This window comes from Penicillium citrinum, assembly GCF_028827155.1.
Source record: "Penicillium citrinum strain IBT 23319 chromosome Unknown utg000002l:1.0-3833315.0:1.0-3834789.0, whole genome shotgun sequence".
In the NCBI taxonomy this organism is placed as follows: domain Eukaryota; kingdom Fungi; phylum Ascomycota; class Eurotiomycetes; order Eurotiales; family Aspergillaceae; genus Penicillium; species Penicillium citrinum.
The window spans coordinates 287,298-304,292 of record NW_026622687.1 but is presented as its reverse complement, the minus strand read 5'-3'; the positions used below and the strand labels follow the sequence as shown (position 1 = coordinate 304,292).

General features: G+C 46.6%; 6 protein-coding genes across 6 annotated transcripts; 2 read left to right on the top strand and 4 right to left on the bottom strand.

Moving 5' to 3' along the window:
- Positions 1-4,004: 4,004 nt before the first annotated feature.
- Positions 4,005-5,015, bottom strand: N7469_001983 (uncharacterized protein; the record flags this gene model as incomplete). Its single annotated transcript, XM_056640903.1, has 1 exon — positions 4,005-5,015. One exon carries the CDS (start codon positions 5,013-5,015, stop codon positions 4,005-4,007), a length of 1,011 nt encoding a protein of 336 aa, XP_056503397.1.
- Positions 5,016-5,550: 535 nt separating this feature from the next.
- Positions 5,551-7,314, top strand: N7469_001982 (ankyrin repeat domain-containing protein; the record flags this gene model as incomplete). Its single annotated transcript, XM_056640902.1, has 1 exon — positions 5,551-7,314. The coding sequence occupies one exon, from the start codon at positions 5,551-5,553 to the stop codon at positions 7,312-7,314; it is 1,764 nt and encodes a 587-aa protein (XP_056503396.1).
- Positions 7,315-8,270: 956 nt separating this feature from the next.
- N7469_001981 (ankyrin repeat domain-containing protein) lies at positions 8,271-9,070 on the bottom strand (the record flags this gene model as incomplete). The annotated part of the gene is made up of 2 exons (XM_056640901.1): positions 8,271-8,983; positions 9,046-9,070. 2 exons carry the CDS (start codon positions 9,068-9,070, stop codon positions 8,271-8,273), a joined length of 738 nt encoding a protein of 245 aa, XP_056503395.1.
- Positions 9,071-10,114: 1,044 nt separating this feature from the next.
- Positions 10,115-10,834, bottom strand: N7469_001980 (uncharacterized protein; the record flags this gene model as incomplete). The annotated part of the gene is made up of 1 exon (XM_056640900.1): positions 10,115-10,834. One exon carries the CDS (start codon positions 10,832-10,834, stop codon positions 10,115-10,117), a length of 720 nt encoding a protein of 239 aa, XP_056503394.1.
- A 762-nt stretch (positions 10,835-11,596) lies between these two features.
- N7469_001979 (SUR7/PalI family protein) lies at positions 11,597-12,374 on the bottom strand (the record flags this gene model as incomplete). The annotated part of the gene is made up of 2 exons (XM_056640899.1): positions 11,597-11,803; positions 11,856-12,374. Coding segments are annotated over 2 exons (726 nt in total), but the record flags the coding sequence as incomplete, so codon positions are not given.
- A 668-nt stretch (positions 12,375-13,042) lies between these two features.
- N7469_001978 (uncharacterized protein) lies at positions 13,043-15,012 on the top strand (the record flags this gene model as incomplete). Its single annotated transcript, XM_056640898.1, has 3 exons — positions 13,043-13,460; positions 13,520-13,857; positions 13,921-15,012. The coding sequence occupies 3 exons, from the start codon at positions 13,043-13,045 to the stop codon at positions 15,010-15,012; spliced, it is 1,848 nt and encodes a 615-aa protein (XP_056503392.1).
- Between the last annotated feature and the right edge of the window lie 1,983 nt (positions 15,013-16,995).

Below are 16,995 nucleotides of genomic sequence, written 5' to 3'. Positions count from 1 at the left end.
ATAAGACTACGTTCTCTTGCAAGGGGTTGACTGAACGAGGAGGCCAATTTGACACTGTCGGTGATACCAACGAAAGGCTGATTTAGTTGAATCACAATAACCGTGCTAGACAAAGTATCCTAGAAATTCAATGATCTTGAATTGGCCCAAGCTAATCATACGGCACTCTGAATGCCCCACAAGCTTCTAGGAGCCAGCGCTGAATTTAAACCAATCATTGAACAGGGTCAGATCTTTCCAGTGCTATTATGCCCATTGCATGCACGAATGGGCCCCTCCCGCATCCACCTAGCTCCCAGGAGCTTGATGGAGATACGCATTGTGCAGATCCGGATTTAGGCACAGGCACAGAGATTCACAGAAACATGTCAGTCTTGCAATTGACTTGAGCTGTATATAAACCAAAATATCTCTGCGTGAAGGGCCTCGAAAGCTTACCATGCCTTTTATTCAGAAGAAATACTGTAACTGTCATCTCCGCCTTCCCATCGTGGAACATGGATGCCAATTCGCTTATAATGGCACCGGAAGTTTTCATACAAGCACTGCTTATCTCATTACTTCTATTTGCCCTGATTACCCAGCTATTCTTCTTATGGTTTCTCGAAGCTGATGAGCCGTTTTTCAAGGCAGATTTGGCTCTATACGTGTCGTCATTAAGTCTATCCGCTGTCTTGACAGGGTTGATCTGGGGAAGGGCTCTTCAGTTTGGATCCATATACTGCTTGGATTCCACTCAATAAGCCCATCTATTCAAACTGTAGATATGGTCACTACCCTAGACCGGTGTTACGCTAAAACCATTCTAGCTTCTCCGCCTACGTTTCCAGCAACGCAATCATCCTTATATCAAACGATCAGCACGTATCGCATCGGGTCTTTATGTTGTGGCCTCAGCAATCTAAAAAATAAACAGTGGCCTTTGTCGGTGCATTGGTTCTCGACCGCACTTATCACTTAATCTCCGTCCTGCTTTTCTTGGATCACGTTGGTGAAATGGCATGGTACCTGTGGTTAGCCCAGCACGCCACGCAAGGCCGGAAAAAGCTGCGTATAATATTAGCGTAAATGTCGAACAAAAGCCTTCTCTTGCTAGGTGCCGCTATGTTCAGCGCTTTCTCAGATATGGGGGTTATTGCACTTGAGGTATATTCTCTTCTCGTCGATGCAATGTAATGAGATTGCTGATACACTGAAGATCCAGCTTGTCATTTGCGCTATGTCATCAACTTACAACCCGTCCATTGAGTAGTGGAAAAGGATGCAGAAATTCTCGTCAAATACAAATGTCACTATATCTTAATTCATCGCCTCATGTAAATTGTCCAGCCTTCATGCCGGGGGACTGGTAGGTGAGGGGAGGGGGTTCGTCTGGAAGAGTTTCCTGGCCCAGTTCCAGATTTTTTCTACCATGACTTATTTGAAATGGTGTGCCTGAACATGCCGCAAGGGATAAACAAGGCGTGTACAGTTACCATCTCAGCTGGGCAATCACCACAATAAGAAATCCAATAGTAACCAGAGAAGCTACAAGGCTGAATCATTCAGCCTGAATGTAAATCCACTGTGGGTGTGCTCTGAGCGAAAACAGCGCTCATAACTAGTGATTCTGTAGTCTAATCATGAATGTTGAGACGTGTAAACGCATTTTTTCCGGCCTTCTCCTAAGAGTTTTTAAATATGATTAACAGCGATGAAGGTTTTAGGTATCTTCAACAACTAGAAAATTTGCAATGCCTCTCAAATATGCATAGACTCGACGATTAATGATGAGCTAGCTGCATCTCGAGTATCAAAATCGTTCACGCCTGCACAAATCGCATCCATGATTATATCGATGTAAGTGCAAAGACTAGTTACACTGCTATAAAAATCCGCTCTGTGGCTATTCGGACAGTCTTTCTCCAACATATGCTTATACTCTGAAGAAATCTTACAAACGCTTTTCGTCATCGTCAGCTGGCCTGCATCTCCCGACTCCGAACTCAGGTACTCGCGATGGCACGGACCAGTTGTATGTCCTTCGCACAATGACAAATGGACAATTGGCGCTGGAATCTCCAAATAAAAGTAATTATAGTCACCATCCATTTAAAATTATGCTGACATGGAAGAATCTAGAAGCAATATTACCCTATTTTGGGCGCCTAATGAGCCATTTCGATGGACTTACTGAGCCGAATATCTCAGACACGAAAGCAAGGAATGAAGGGACACCATATGCTGCCTGCTGAGAATTCGCGACACAAACAACATAACCATCAGCAGCTCCAGACAGGTAGATCAAGCCCCTGCGAAAGCTCAAAATATAATGACCATACTGACTCGCTATAGAAAAACAACTCCTGTCACAAGTCATTTACATCTTGTAAGCCGCCCAGTCACCCTTGCCCTTGCCGGTGCATTTTATGGCTTACTTTGCGCTCCTATTGACCCTTTTGATAGTATCTAGAAAGTATTTATTGCTGTCACATGAGCGAATCGTGCCCGCATAGCCCTTGAAATGAACTTTGATACACGGCAGACCAAGCCACGTAACCGTGCCATTCCTACCGACATTCTCACGCCTTGTTGCTCTCAATCGCCCCGGTATATGGATGTTTGCAGCCCGTTTGAGGCTGAGCGGTATTTCCAATATCCCAGGAGTTTTACTACAATTGCGTTTCATCTATCCGGCTTCGTCTTATCCGACAAAAAAAGAACATTATTACATTAGATCTTGTATCTCGGCAGGTACGACGTCTTACAGACCTAATGACCACTCGTCCCATTCCACAAAAGTGATAGCCTAGAGCTGGCGATAACAGGGAACAACGGATGTTTATAAAAAAACGAGCAGCCATTGAGTGGCTATCGGAGCAATGAGCCTCGAAATCCGAGTGGCTGTTGAAGAGCAACACACTGCATGAAAATCGCCGCGAAGGAGATACCATCGGAGCAGACACCTCTCTAGATGATTCCCTATTGTCCAAATGGCACCGTAGGCCCAGTAATTCCTCCGCGCAGATGATCAGATAGGTCGAGCTATACATTGGAAGGGATAAGTCACGCTGAATCATCGGTATGAACTGGTCCTGTTCCCTCTGGGCCACATACCAAACTGATGACGGTCACACTTCCAGTGAGCCTATACTCGGCGCGTGACTGCGTTTATGAGGGTAAGCAATGCCTTGTGTCGTCGGAAAAGATGCTAACGCGGGGCGTAGTAAATCGTTCGCTGTCTCTCAAATCAATTGGAATACGGTACGGTACACGGCATTAAGAGCTTCAGCTTTACCACGGAGGGCTCCCCTGCACCAGCTGTGATTATCCTCGATGGATCGAAAAAATTTAACGAAATCGCATTCAGAATATCGTGAAATTTTCAATTAGCCGATCGACACTGCAGTCAATTGATATTATCATTCCAACTACAACAGGTTGGTATTTGACACCGAATGCGAGAACCTTTGTTGTGAAGGCATCGGAAGTTTGCCACCATGGTTGTTTTGTTTTCTGAGGCTGACCAGGTGCGATTCCTAAGGATCTCTCCTCTCTTGGATTTGGAAACAACTGGTCATGTTGTTGAGTCGCGGGTATTTTGCTGCTGGCTTCGCAATACAGCCACAGGTCCTCAGGACCAAAACAATCACCTTTACCATCGCACAATTCAGCAATATTTTCTTTTACCTGTCAGGCCTTACTGAGTTTGTGTGTGTGTGTGTGTGGTCTGCCCTAGGTTGAAGGGTTCCTCACAAGGGCGAGAAAAGGCAAGGTGTTTAGTAGCATGGGTAGCAGTTACTTGAAAATAGTGGAAGCGGGCATATGCATCGCAATTTGTCTAGAAATGGGATACAAAAGCACAACTTTACAGCAAAATATAGCTATTGAACAAGCAAATGGTATGAAACATGTTGCTGAGATAGCGTTCCGATCTCATGTAAACGATCAATGTGGCTAAGCTAATAACAAACGAATCATTAGAGATAGAATGGCATGCATAATGCATAGTACAAATGTTGTCATCATTGTGGTGTGTATCGGTCTGGGGCTCGTCTCTCGCGAACAGATCGGCGTGGGGATGGTAGAGCAGTTGGTCCACCCACTCGGGAGGAGCTTGATCTCGACTGAGCCTGTTCAGGGGATGGAGATACCTCGATTCTCGGGACGTATGCGATCGCATGGAAAATTTTACTTGTTCGGCTATCAAAATTGTTAGTTTGGTGGCCTAGACTTTCGCGAGGTGGGTAGCGTGGGGTTTTATACCAGAAAGGGCAGTGCATGTCTGTGAAAGTGTCGCTTGCGAGCCAGTCTCCAATACAGCCCAAATGAGAAGACCTGTGACATCTGTCACATTGGACATGAATAGCATCCTCTGGATGCTCCTCTGGGTGATGTTGTAGCTCATTGAGACATATGGGGCAGTTCTCGGAATGATTTCGCTCGGAAGCTAATTTGAAGCTCAGCAGCAGGCAACGACTGCGAGCATCGGAAGCTCGACGCAGGCTAACGGGATGGCCATTTGGTTCTAGCCCCCAGGAGTTTCGAAGCTGACGCAGGTCGCCAATTGTGATCGACTGACATTCCAAATACCTACTACCGGGCTGCAGAAATGGCATCTCGTCGCTGTGGTTGGCGGTGTCGGCCACCGGCCCACGTTGTAGGTCGGCAGCGCCTACATCTCTAGCTGTCTCGCCCAGTTCTTGGTACCATCTGTGGGCTTTACTCGCCGATTCGAACCAAAAATCACTCAGACTGTCGGCATGGGTCTTGTGCCATCTCTTGCAGAGCACCAAAGGCGAGATCGAATTGAAAATCGGACGTAGCGCAGAAAGATCGAACGGTTGGTGTTCCAAGGCCGTCACAATGCTCCGAGCTTCATCAATCGAGGATCTACGCATGAGGGATCCACAGCGGGTTCCTTTTTTGGTGGTCCAGCAGCATTGATTCGCACCTAGCACGTGTCGTATCCCTTGGAGGGTCGCAATCCTCCAGTCATGCAGGCCAGATGTAGTTGTAGATTGGACGGTCGACATCTTGATCGAGGTGAGGCGTGAGAGAGAAATATGATGGGAAATTGAAAGCGAAGGCCATTTGGGCCTCTTATTTATGTTCTTGTGTAAGGGCCAAGGTCCTCGTGCGTAGAGATATGCAGACATTCACAATCCGTCTTTGGCAGCGTATGATGCCCTGGGAGCTAGATCCGGGATCCTGGGCATACCTCATTCCTGTAGCAGTGAAAACGCTTTATGAATGAATCAATTCATCTAGGGACTTGGTTGGCTCCTGGGAGCCCGAGCCTCGGAGACCCCCTCAATTGCCACAACAGAGTAGTGAGCTTTTTTCTCTTCTTTTTCTTTTTAAGGGACCATGTCACTTCAAAGCTAGCTTACAAGAACAAATTTCATACCGCACTTCAATTCCAGAAATAGTGCTGCCGACACTGTTGGACGCAAGTTACAAAATATCAATCCAGTTTCTTCCTTCTCTCAGTTGCCGACATTAGCCAGTGTGAGTATTTCAGTGCCGCTATCTACCGCATGAATCCGTGTACAAGCTAATATACGATAGATGGTTCTCCTTGATTTCCCCGCAGAAGTCCTTCTTTGCATCGCAGACAAACTTGACAAAGCCAAGGATTTATTTGCGCTATCATGCCTCACTCGAGCAACAAATTTCCTTTTCCTCCCCTATCTATACAACTTCAACGTGCGATATCAACGCAGTTCTGCATTGCTCTGGGGCGTTGTCCACAACCAACCAAGCCTTGTGGACACGATGTGTCAATATCAAGCGGACACGAACACAACAGACGAGAAATCTCGCACACCCATTTTTCACGCCATTCACGCTGAGAACGTGACGATGATCCGCCGGCTCCTTTCCGACAAGAGAACAGATATCAATTGGCAAGATCGAAACAAGCAAACCCCACTGCTATATGCCATGGGCAGGAGGCTTTCGTCTATAGCCTTACTTCTACTGGATTTCAAGCCGTTTCTGGACGAAAAGGATAGAAAACAGAGGTCTGCGATCTGGTATGCCATTGCACATTGTGATGAGGGCCTAGTGCAAGCCCTTTTGCAAAGAGGCAGTGATGTACGAAGAAAAGACTACAAAGGGCGTTTGCCGACTGATTTTGCTATTTTCAAGGAAAATGAGAATATCATCCGGATGCTACTTTACCATCCAGATCCCAAAACAGGAAAGTCATTACTTGAAGATGGCAATGCCAGAGACCGTTATCTCCGTCGCGCTGTAAAGGCGAGCCTCCAAGATATTATCTTGCTATTGGTTGCTCATGGCGCAGACCCAAATATCAGAAATGATTCTGATGAGACTTTGTTACATCAGGCCGCAGATAAGGGTGATAAGGAGATGGCCCTACAGCTGCTTAAGTGCGAAAAAACATCCGTTAATGCAAGAGACAGCTACGGCCGTACACCCTTCCAGATCGCAGCAGAAAATGGCCACAAGGCAATTACGAGGTTGCTCTTGACCCATAGTGATGTGGATATCAATGCACTAGATTTCAATGGGGCAACAGCACTATGCTTAGCTATTCAGAATAATAATACTGACATAGCCATGCAAATCCTCGCAGAGGATCATGTGGAAGTCAATGCGGCAGGTCGACGTGGAATGGCCGCTCTCCATTCTGCGACAGAGATGGGTAATATACCTATCATAGCTGCCCTTCTCGCCAAGAATGATCTCGATCCCAATACGCTTGATGAAGAAAAATGGGCGCCCCTGACCCACGCTGCTTTTCGGGGAGATTTACGCGTGGTGGAACTTTTTCTCGGAAGAGCAGACATAGACATGAACGTACAAACGGCCCCTCCCATATTCCATGCTGCCAGAGAGGGTCATATAGACGTTTTACGTCGGTTACTTTGCCGTGAAACCATCTATTTCAACCATAAATACGGATGCCGGGAAGAGTCACCTCTTTGTGTTGCCTCAAAGCTAGGCCACATTGAAATTACAAGACTCTTGCTGAGGCACAAACCTCGACCCGACATTAACTTCAAAACCTACATGGAATATACTCCGCTTATTTTGGCGGCTTCCGGTGGACACTTGGGTATTGTTGAGCTCTTGCTTGAGGACGAAAGCCTGGATGTCGCTGCTACTGATATCTCTAACGACACGGCCTTATGCCATGCGGCTCGGAATGGACATGAGCAGGTCGTCATGCGTCTCTGCGAGGACCCGCGGGCGCGAAGTGGTGATTATGTGAAAAAAGCTATCAAGGAAGCTCTTCACTGTGAAATCAGACTATACCTGCACCGCCAACTAAATGAGCAGGGCAATTTGGCCATTAGGCCGTGACTTAACCTAGAGGGTGGGGATCTGGTGGTACAATCAACACGTATAACATGAGTCTATGGGCTCGAAAGATTTGTATTACCGGCGCTTGGAGAGGGAAAGAAAAGGACACAGTCGGCCGATAGCTCAAACACTTTCCTCTCAGATGTTCAAGTTCGAGATTATTAATAAAAGATACGGAATTGATAATGTTGAATGAGTGACACTTCGACTGCCGGGGTGTTTCAGTCATTTCGCCAACCGAGAGTTAGGTGAATCGACAAGTAGGCCTCACAGGTGATAGTTAAGTCGCCATAGAAGTATGAAATTTGAAAGGTCATTGCTGAACGACGGATTCCACCACTCCTCTAAATACCTGAAATAAGATTTTCAACACTCACTAGATATTTATATGTAATATGTAGCTCTCCCCTTTTCGTCTCTGTATTTTTCAAGACCATATTTGAAGATTGAATTATCAGGGGTCCTAGTGGGTTAGCGCATCTTGATTACGGCGTGGGCGCCACAGGCCTTGGACTCAGGGGGGGGACCGAGCAAGGCCAAATTATTGGCCAAACATAGAATCGCTTTCTACAATGCGGCGATTGAACTGAAGAGTTCTAATCCATCACTAGGCACTGCCTGCAGAAGTTATCATGGCCATAGTGGAGATTGTCCATGGCCAGCCTCGCCAAAAAAAGATGACTACTTTTGAATCTCCATGGATGCCACGAGGAGCCATGCTTGTCCAGGAATTCCAATGTCGAGAGCCTCGAAAAGGAAAATGCATCTTGGGAGATTGACATTTAGAAAGTGGGAAAGTCAAAATTGAAACCGGTACAGAAGCATAATTTTTTTATTCATTGTGAATATTTGGTGAGACGATCGTAGCCAATTTTTTTTAGCACGTGTATAAGAAATAATTTTTTAAGAACAATTCTGATAGCGCAAATTCTTTCCTGATCTGCACCAAACTAGTATCACATGAATGAACACCTGAAGGCTTCAGTGAATATGAATAGATTCTGCAGAAGTGCAGCTATTTCTAGGTCTCCTCTTTTCCTTGATTGGCCCGAAGGAGTAACACCATTATCGTCAGGTGCCTCTAGATCCGTAGCCGGTAGCCGCGCCAGTTGCAGGATCAGTTTCCGGTTGCTAGTGTTTGCGGCATGCCACAGCACCGAACGGCCTCTGTGGTCTTGTATATTCACTGAGGTCTTAGGATGAGACACTAAGACATCTATGATCGCCTCTCTTTTCTGATTGCGACCGTCATATGTCATGGCAGCGAGAAGGAGTGCGCTATTTCCTGAGGAGTCGAGATAGTTGATGTCGATGTGGGTATGATCTAAGAGCATTTGCAATGCAACAAGATCGTCGTATATGATTGCCAGGTGGAGTGCGGTGTAACCTTGGCCATTTTGAATGTTACTATCAATGCGCGGATCTTGCAACAGCATTTTCAAGACGTCGTATCGTTGATATTCCAGGGCCTCTAGGATGGGAGGCTGGTATTTCGGGTTCCCGCCATTGATATCAACATCAGGTTGACGAAGTAGATTTTGGACGAATGGCAGGTTTCCTTGCATAATCGCTAAGGACAGGGCGGCCTGCCCGTCTTTGTTGTAGCGAGAAGCATCTGTAGTCTTTCTGTATCGCGTTCGACCAACTAGAGCTGAAGTTGTCTGAAGGGCTGATCAGACAAGTTAGCTATCTCTTGGCTTTTTGAGACTTGTATATATGGTGTTGACTTACGCATAAAGGTTGAAAGCTGTGCCATGCTTCCCAAAGAGAACGAGAAATCTTCGTTATTTTCTGTTCCTATTTCGATAGTCTGAAGATTGGGTACTGGTGGAGATAGTCGATCTATTTCTTCAATCTGTTTATTACTAAAAAAAGAGAGATATTTATAGCGGGGCTTCATATAACCTAGATTTAAGATCTGCAATTATAGTCTCGTGAGGCCCTCCTAAATTTTGACCGTACTCCTAGAAATGAAGATATTCCTAGGGGAGGGACAATACGTTCCTGGAGTGAAGGACTAACGAATAATGCAGAGACAGTTCAGACCCGACAAATCTACTGAATGAAGGACGGAATATTGTAGACATACCCTGAAATCATGACCACTATCAAGTAGCCACCGATTTTCGGCGGGCGATATTCTCATTGTAATCTTCATAATGCAAGCTCAATTATGTAAGGATTTCTCGGGATCTTTGCTTTTCTCGAATTGCATGATTCAACGGGAAGAGAGCCTGAGGGACCGGTATCGTAGGATATCCCGCAAACTATGCAGCTCCGATATTTTCTAGTAAGTATGCAAGTAGGAGGACAAAAGAATAATACCATACATATAACGGATTCTATCCTATGGAGCAGACTCTTCATTTGGATAAATGGCACGCTTAACGGCTCAATCACACAGTGCAAGGTCATACGAAGAATATACTGCATATAGTGAGATGAGCACAAGAACAGCTTCGATACAAAGCAACTTGCCGAATACTATGTGGCGCGATGAATGTCTCTCGTAATCTTCTCGATTCACAGGCTGAGACTGGACTGGGCCACTAAATTCGAGACTTAGAATACTTTGTTTGCTTTTTCATGACATCGTTTCCTAACTAAGCAAGAGAAGAATGTGGACGCAGACTTCCCTCCGAGGAATTTTCGACCAAAACACTTGCAGGAGGCTGTCTAATTTGGCTTGGCATGGAATTCAAGGTCAAGTTCACATAGATCCAAATCTTGCGAACGAGAACAGTTGCATCTGTGACTAGAATGAAGTGCCATTCCCCACAATATCCAAGGCAGCACAGCATCAATGCAAATGAGGTTTTGCCGCTTCTAGCGCTGCATTAGAGAATGATACCAGCGAATAGGTCCAAATCAAATGCATAGCATGAATACTCGGACGCCAATTTTGAACGATCCCCATACGTTCCAAGGGACGAAAGAGATATACAGCCCATCCCGCAAGGCCGCCCATCATCAGCTGACCAAAGGTGGATGCGATAGCAAACTGTGGTGATGTCGAAACTGGCTCTGCGAGCGTATGGATTGTCGGCATCAGCGCCAGCAGGCCAACTGAAGCAAGATGGAGCGAGACAGGACTGAATGGACCTTCGATCGACTGCTCATAGAACAGGTAGCCAGGTAGGTTCCCCACTACAATGACTGTAAAAGACGAAATGTACCAAAGTTGAAGCAATGGCTGGTCCGGGAACAAGAAGGCAATCGTCGGAAGTGCGGCTGTCCAAATGAGGAAAAGAGAGCCGACCCAGATGGTATTAGGCTTCTTCTCGTCTGGATCCTCATCTTGAAATACGCGAATCATTTGGTGATAGATGACATTCGCGTACCAAAGAGCCGTCCCAACACCAAATCCGATCACAGCTAAGGTATCAGTGATCGAATCTGGCGTGGAGGGAAAATGAAAAATGAAGAGCTGAAAAACGTAGATGAGGAAGTATGAAAAGCCAAAAACCCCTACGGCGAGTCCCAGGATACAGTCGCAGACATTCTGGTCGCAAGGCGGCATCATGTAATGGATGGGGATGGGTGAACCGTGTGCTTGATTATGCAGTATAGATGCAGAGTGAAAGGCAAACTGAACGAAGACCAGAGAATTTATATTGTTGGATGAAATCGACTCTGCCTTACTACCGTCCGAAAAATGGGTCGAATTAAGTTGCGGTGCGTTGATCACTGACATTCGAATAGAAATCGGTGATCAACGGTATTGTTATTACCCAACCCTGTTTCCACATTTCCCGGATGGGCTAGAATGAAGTTGCGGCGGGATAGAGATACCGTGAAGACTAACGGATTGCGAGGTAAGGTGTAGCGACGTAGAAACGCAAATCTTTCGGGAGCCACAAATGGAGATTCGCGGGGCTGTTTACTATGACAGCTACGCACATTCCAACCTGTTATTCTACTTGAACAACATATCCTATGGCTAGCAGCTTTATCACTCATATCTGTAGATTTGCGTAAACATGTGGCAGTTTCGCTTATTATGCCAAAGTCAGCCTTTATGAAAAGTCGAAGAAGTGCACGGCCTTGTACCAGAAGTGAAGTACCATATTGGATGAGCTAAAGTAGCGAATTTATGATCAACAAACTAGAGCTTCTGCATTTGTCAGACTGCATATTTCCATTGGATGGCACAAGGAACGTTATGTGCATGCATTCAAACTACAATTGACACCCATAGATAGTTTGCAATAACATATCAGTCCCTCTCGGTTTTCTCTCTGCTCAAATACATCCTACCCGCCATATCTCACAACAAAATTCATCAGATGCAACAACACCAAAGCAATATCAACCATGTGATGGATGATCCAATAGATAAAAACACCGCCAGCCATGCAGTGCCAAACATCCGGGAACCAAGCACAGCTTTTATACCTATTTCCTTCAACTTGCTATTTACTTCAGTCACGAGCAAGCCATACACAATAGTTGCCATGGCGGTAGCAGCCACGATCAGAGCGGCCGAGAGCTAGAAGATATCAGTTATCGATAGTGACAGGATGGATGTCATCTGAGTTTACACTTACCGGACTGCAAATGGACAGCAGCCTATGGCCTCTGTCATAGAAAGCTTTTTGAATTCCAAGAGCTACTGCCAGAACGGTTGCAACAAGGCCGGAGAGGTATAAAGCTATAATGGCAGGGGAGATATGGTGAAAGCCCGAGATCGTAACCTCATTTATCTTTTCGAGCAATTGATCCATTTCGGGTCCCGTACTTCCGAACATGGATGAAAGGTCAAAGGCAAACTTCAAGCGAGGGCTCGAACAGGTAATGTGAGAGGCAGGTCCGGACTTGCAATAGCTCCAAAGGCCCACTGAATAGTATTGTGGAATTTGCGATTTCAGCTTATCAACTTCCGATTGGATAGTATGATGGACAGCCGAAGTCACTTCTGAAGCACCTTGACCTGCATGGCCGTGGACAGTTGATACCACATCATCGGCGGCAGTGTTTCCTTCATGGGCGATAGCTGAGGCATCAACTCCGTCAAGTTCACCAAGCCCACGGGGAAACAAATGATCCACGTTCGGAAAGTCTGTCAGATCCACCTATGCAAGACATTAGCCAGTGGTGATACTATACGTGAAGAGTACTCTACCTTCAGGAAATACAACCCATGTGATGTCGAGGGCGAGGAGCAACCGACAAACAGTACGACCAGGCAGGGTAAGACCATTACCGAAAGCCACAATGCAGCACTGGTGGCAAGACGATCTAGACTGTGTATCTTTTGGAGCTTCATTCTCTTATGGATCTCTTTAACACAGCCGGATAATTGAAAATGTACCAAAAGGCTATGTTAATGTGATAGTGGATATAGTTATATACATGTACGTCCACGTTCCTGTAGAAATTGTGAATATTTTTGCCAGAGTCTGACGGACCATGTGAAACAAATTTTCAGATACCTTAGACTGTCTTTTTTGAGCCTAGAAATAGCTTACCGTCAAACCGCAGTAAATGACTGAAAGCTGGTGCAAGGAAACAATTGACATCAAAAAGTAAAGTGCCACACTCAAGATCAAAAAACCGGGATCACAATCATGCATCCAAACCATGAGTGGGTGGACCGCCATAAAACCCATTCATCGAGCCTATATAATCATCAATATCAGATTGACTGGGCAGCTTCGAATCGAATCCGCTACCATAGCTCAATCTCGAGAATTTCAAAGCCCGCTCTGCCCTTTGGGAATCATTCAATATGACATCCTCCAGGCAGGGCGACACGGAAATAACGGACCACAGGCTCTTTGATTACGCCAAGGGTAGCTTCAAACTATCAGCTAGAGTGCATCTTTCCCATCTTGTCTTCGAGACGGGATTCAAGCGGCTGATGGACCAGCGCCGGAATATACGCCGGCTGGAACGGATTTTGAGATTGCAGGGATGTCTTCGCCTGATGAAGGAGAACCATGTCTCCGTTGTTGTACCACAAGCCGACTGGCAGCATCGGGTACGTCCGCGGGCAGGCAATCATATCATACCAAGCTTGGATGTGGACTTGGACTATGGACTGCGTGCATTAGACCACGAAAACCTCATTGCGGCTGCTCGGAACACGCTTGCATTCAATAACCAATGGTGGGTGGTAGATGTCTACGTGACCGAGGACGAATCCGGTATGGGCCTTGATCCCAAACGCTTGTTTCCCCGTAGCTATTGACCGTATGACTCTTAGGTGATCGGAGTACAACCTCCCAGGGGCTACAAGGCGGCTTCCTTCAATCACTGCGAGAGCGATTTTCCAACGAGCATCGGCCATCAGACGGGCTGATATACGAGCGTATCAACTACTACGAAGGCCATCTCGACGGGCCCGAGGACCGACAAGCCGCAGACAGCTGGTGGGCAGCTTTGGAAGCCGTCGCGGGTAGCAAGAAAGGGCAGTATTTGCGCTTATTTTTCCGGAATACGTTCCTCACCCGGCAATTGAACGCATTGCTTGCCATTCCCGGGCTCTGGGATGGTATGCAGATAGGGAATTTGCACAAAGTCAACGCGATGCATTGCGACGAGGTACGTTGAATTCCACATTCAACAATCACTGTGCAGCGAGAACTAAAGAATCGCACCAAATAGGCAATTTCGTGTTATTGGGGGCATATTTGGAATACATTTCTAGCGCTCGTTGGGGATCGCCGCCACCTCCTGCAGCTCATTGACGGAGTCACTGTTGCTCTGATAGAGTCTCGAGTCCCCAAAGTCTCCGAGAAGGACAAGAAGTTCTTGGGGAAGAAAATGGACGAAGGCGTGTTGTTTCCCAGTTTTCCAGAAAATGACCGGCAGGAGATTTGGAGGCGATTGAAAGAGATTGAATATCCAATTCCATCCCTGAGGACCTTTTTTAGAGACCGGCTTTATCTGGAAGTGCCGCAGAGTGTCATGAAGCAGCTATTTCAGCAGCCAAGTCACGTCGACGACAAGGTGACGATCGACGATGGCGTGTTCCGACTGTGGGATATGGATTCGAGGCTTGACACCGAGACCCGAAAGAGCAGGTTCCGAATGCATATGTTAGAGCTCTGGCGCTTCAGCTTTCAGTATGGGTTCGAAATGACGGATTGGAAGCGGCTGAAGTTACCAAGCGGCTCCGCGTCCAGATCAAGCAGTAGCCAGCAGCACTCGGTGCATCTGCCCAGTCGGATCCATATCTGGGGACATTTTTACCGCGTAATGATGGCGAGGGGATTCCGAATACCCACTCATGTCGACCTTGCTGTCCTGCCGGCCGCATTCCCTTCCGAGATCCCTTGCGAGTATCCCGAGGACGAATCAGAAGAGGTTGCTGTCAAGAAAAGGAGTGGGAAACCGTCGATAGATACGGTGGAGGCTGATCGATATGCTCTATCTGCAGCATCGCTGCAGGAAAGACGAACGCCAACACGGGTCACCTCGGGTTTTCTGCGTCAATCGGTATTCAAAGCATTCTTCAGCTATTTGATGGATCACGATCCCGATAGTGGTCAGCGGGTCTGGCCCGAGCCCTCGCAAGACAGCATTCCGCGCACTGTCGAATATGACCCAGGTCTCTACACACAATCCGTGCAAACCTCAAACATAAGCGACGTCAGTCCTGGGAGCAGCTTTGAATCCGCACCATTTCCTACCCCGACTGGGATTTTTCCTTCCCAGGATACAGCGCTGCTGCCACACCCTTGTCCTTTTATTTGATACAGCACTATGTTATGTTACAATGACATTCATGTAGCAATTGCAGTCTAGATAGCCGATGCCTAAAATCATTATTTCGGGATAGGAAAAAGTCTGGAGGAAGGAATCATCTGCAACGGACATGAATTGATCAGGAAGAGCGCTTGTAACGCACACCTGCCTAGCACCGACCTTTCGATACCTGAATGCTTTCAGGCGATTAGATGTACAGGTACCTAGCAATGACTGTTTTGAATTGAGCTTATTGAGTGATCCCTTTCTAGGTCTGGGCTGAATTTTTTTTGTAGCTACAATCCTTCCTCATCAATGGGCTATTGGACAGCAGGTAGAGTAGCGTGTGCAGAGCTTGACCAGACTTGCAAAGGAAAGGTAAAAATGATCTTATTCTGCAGCATATCGATTCACTGCTCGAGTGAACAAATCGAAAACATCTATCTGGTATCTGTCTACCTCGTCCTTCGCAGAATCCCTAGCAAGGCGTTTCAGTATGAAAGTTCCAACAGAGCACACGTGGTTCGGCAGCGATTGCGAAGATAGACCGCTTTGCTTGCCATTGACTGCGTTGATAAAGATAATCAGGGCTCGGCTCCAATCAGCAATCCCTAGCGGTGACCTAGCCAGATGTGAATGACATAGTGCTCGAGAGAGGCGCTGTGAACGGCGGCTGATGGATTGACCCAGTCGCCGCAGTTTAGGCCCACCCCTTATCCTCAAACCACGACACGCGATCAAGATTGCAGATGCATCCACCAGCAACCGAGAATTCGGCTCAACCATAGCGGGATGTCGCGGCCCATTCTCTGATGATCCAGGTTGGACGAGCAGTCGCTCAGTCGTCCGAGCAGATCCCCGAAGCGGAGCAGGCAAGGGGCGTGGAATCATTTTATCCCCGGCCGTTCACTTTGCTCTAGGCTGTGAAATGGCAACGTAGATCCGCGCGACAGCATCCAAAGAAATGGAACGATAGCTCTGATGCACAATTCATCCGAATGGGCGTCATTACCACAAGGGGGGTGCAGAGAAACTTCGCTGGAGCGGGTTTGAATCGCATGGGGCATCGTGTTTCCTGCAGTTGCTTCAGCTGGTGAATATGTCGTGAGACTTTGTAAATCGACTTCCATTACGATTGAGGCATAGTGGAAGCTCGAGGATAGCCATGTTTAAATAATGCTGGATTGTCAATTCTAGGAAGCGTCTTAGGCGTAGCGGGTGCCATAATATGAGCCTAGTCAATTCTGGAGGTGAGCTGAGATGAGTCATCGGTCACATGACCATATGCCGCAGTTTCTGAAAATTGGGAGAGTGCTTGGAAAATTGAGGGTGTTGACTCACCGTTGTTCATACCGTTGGTGCCTCTCACCAGGTCCCCGAATCGGTGATCACCGTTGAAAACAACCATCACTTCTCACCTGCATCTCATCAACGCCAGTCTCACCAGTTATATCACCAGCCATGTCCGTTATACAGTCAATTACTTTACCAATCATTTCAACAATCATTTCATCAGTCATCAGACCAGTCTCACCAGTCTCACCAGTAAAAATAACTACCAGTTCTCTTCGCCAGTTCATCTTTCGTAATCATTAATTTAGCTCAAATTTTCCAAAGATCGATTCATAACTTTCAGTGGTTGACTTCATCGGCTGACTTCCACGATTGATTCCGACGGTGAACCTCTTATCAGCTCCTGTTGATAATCAATCTTGGACTCAACTTCTGCAGGCAATTCAACGTAAGAACAAAAAAAAGAAAAAAAAATGACCGTTAGAGTTCAGGCAGCGAAGAAGTTTTCCATGGTACACCCTCCAGCCGTACTCGATCTGCTTCGCCGGAATAGGCAAACTTTACGAATCTGGGAAGTACACGGTACATCTTCCAAATATTCCTGACTCGTATTACAATTTCATTACATACCATTTCAGATGACTCCTTCGTACCCTTAGAATCGTATATCCGATTTTCCGTTATAGAGAAGCTGCAAAG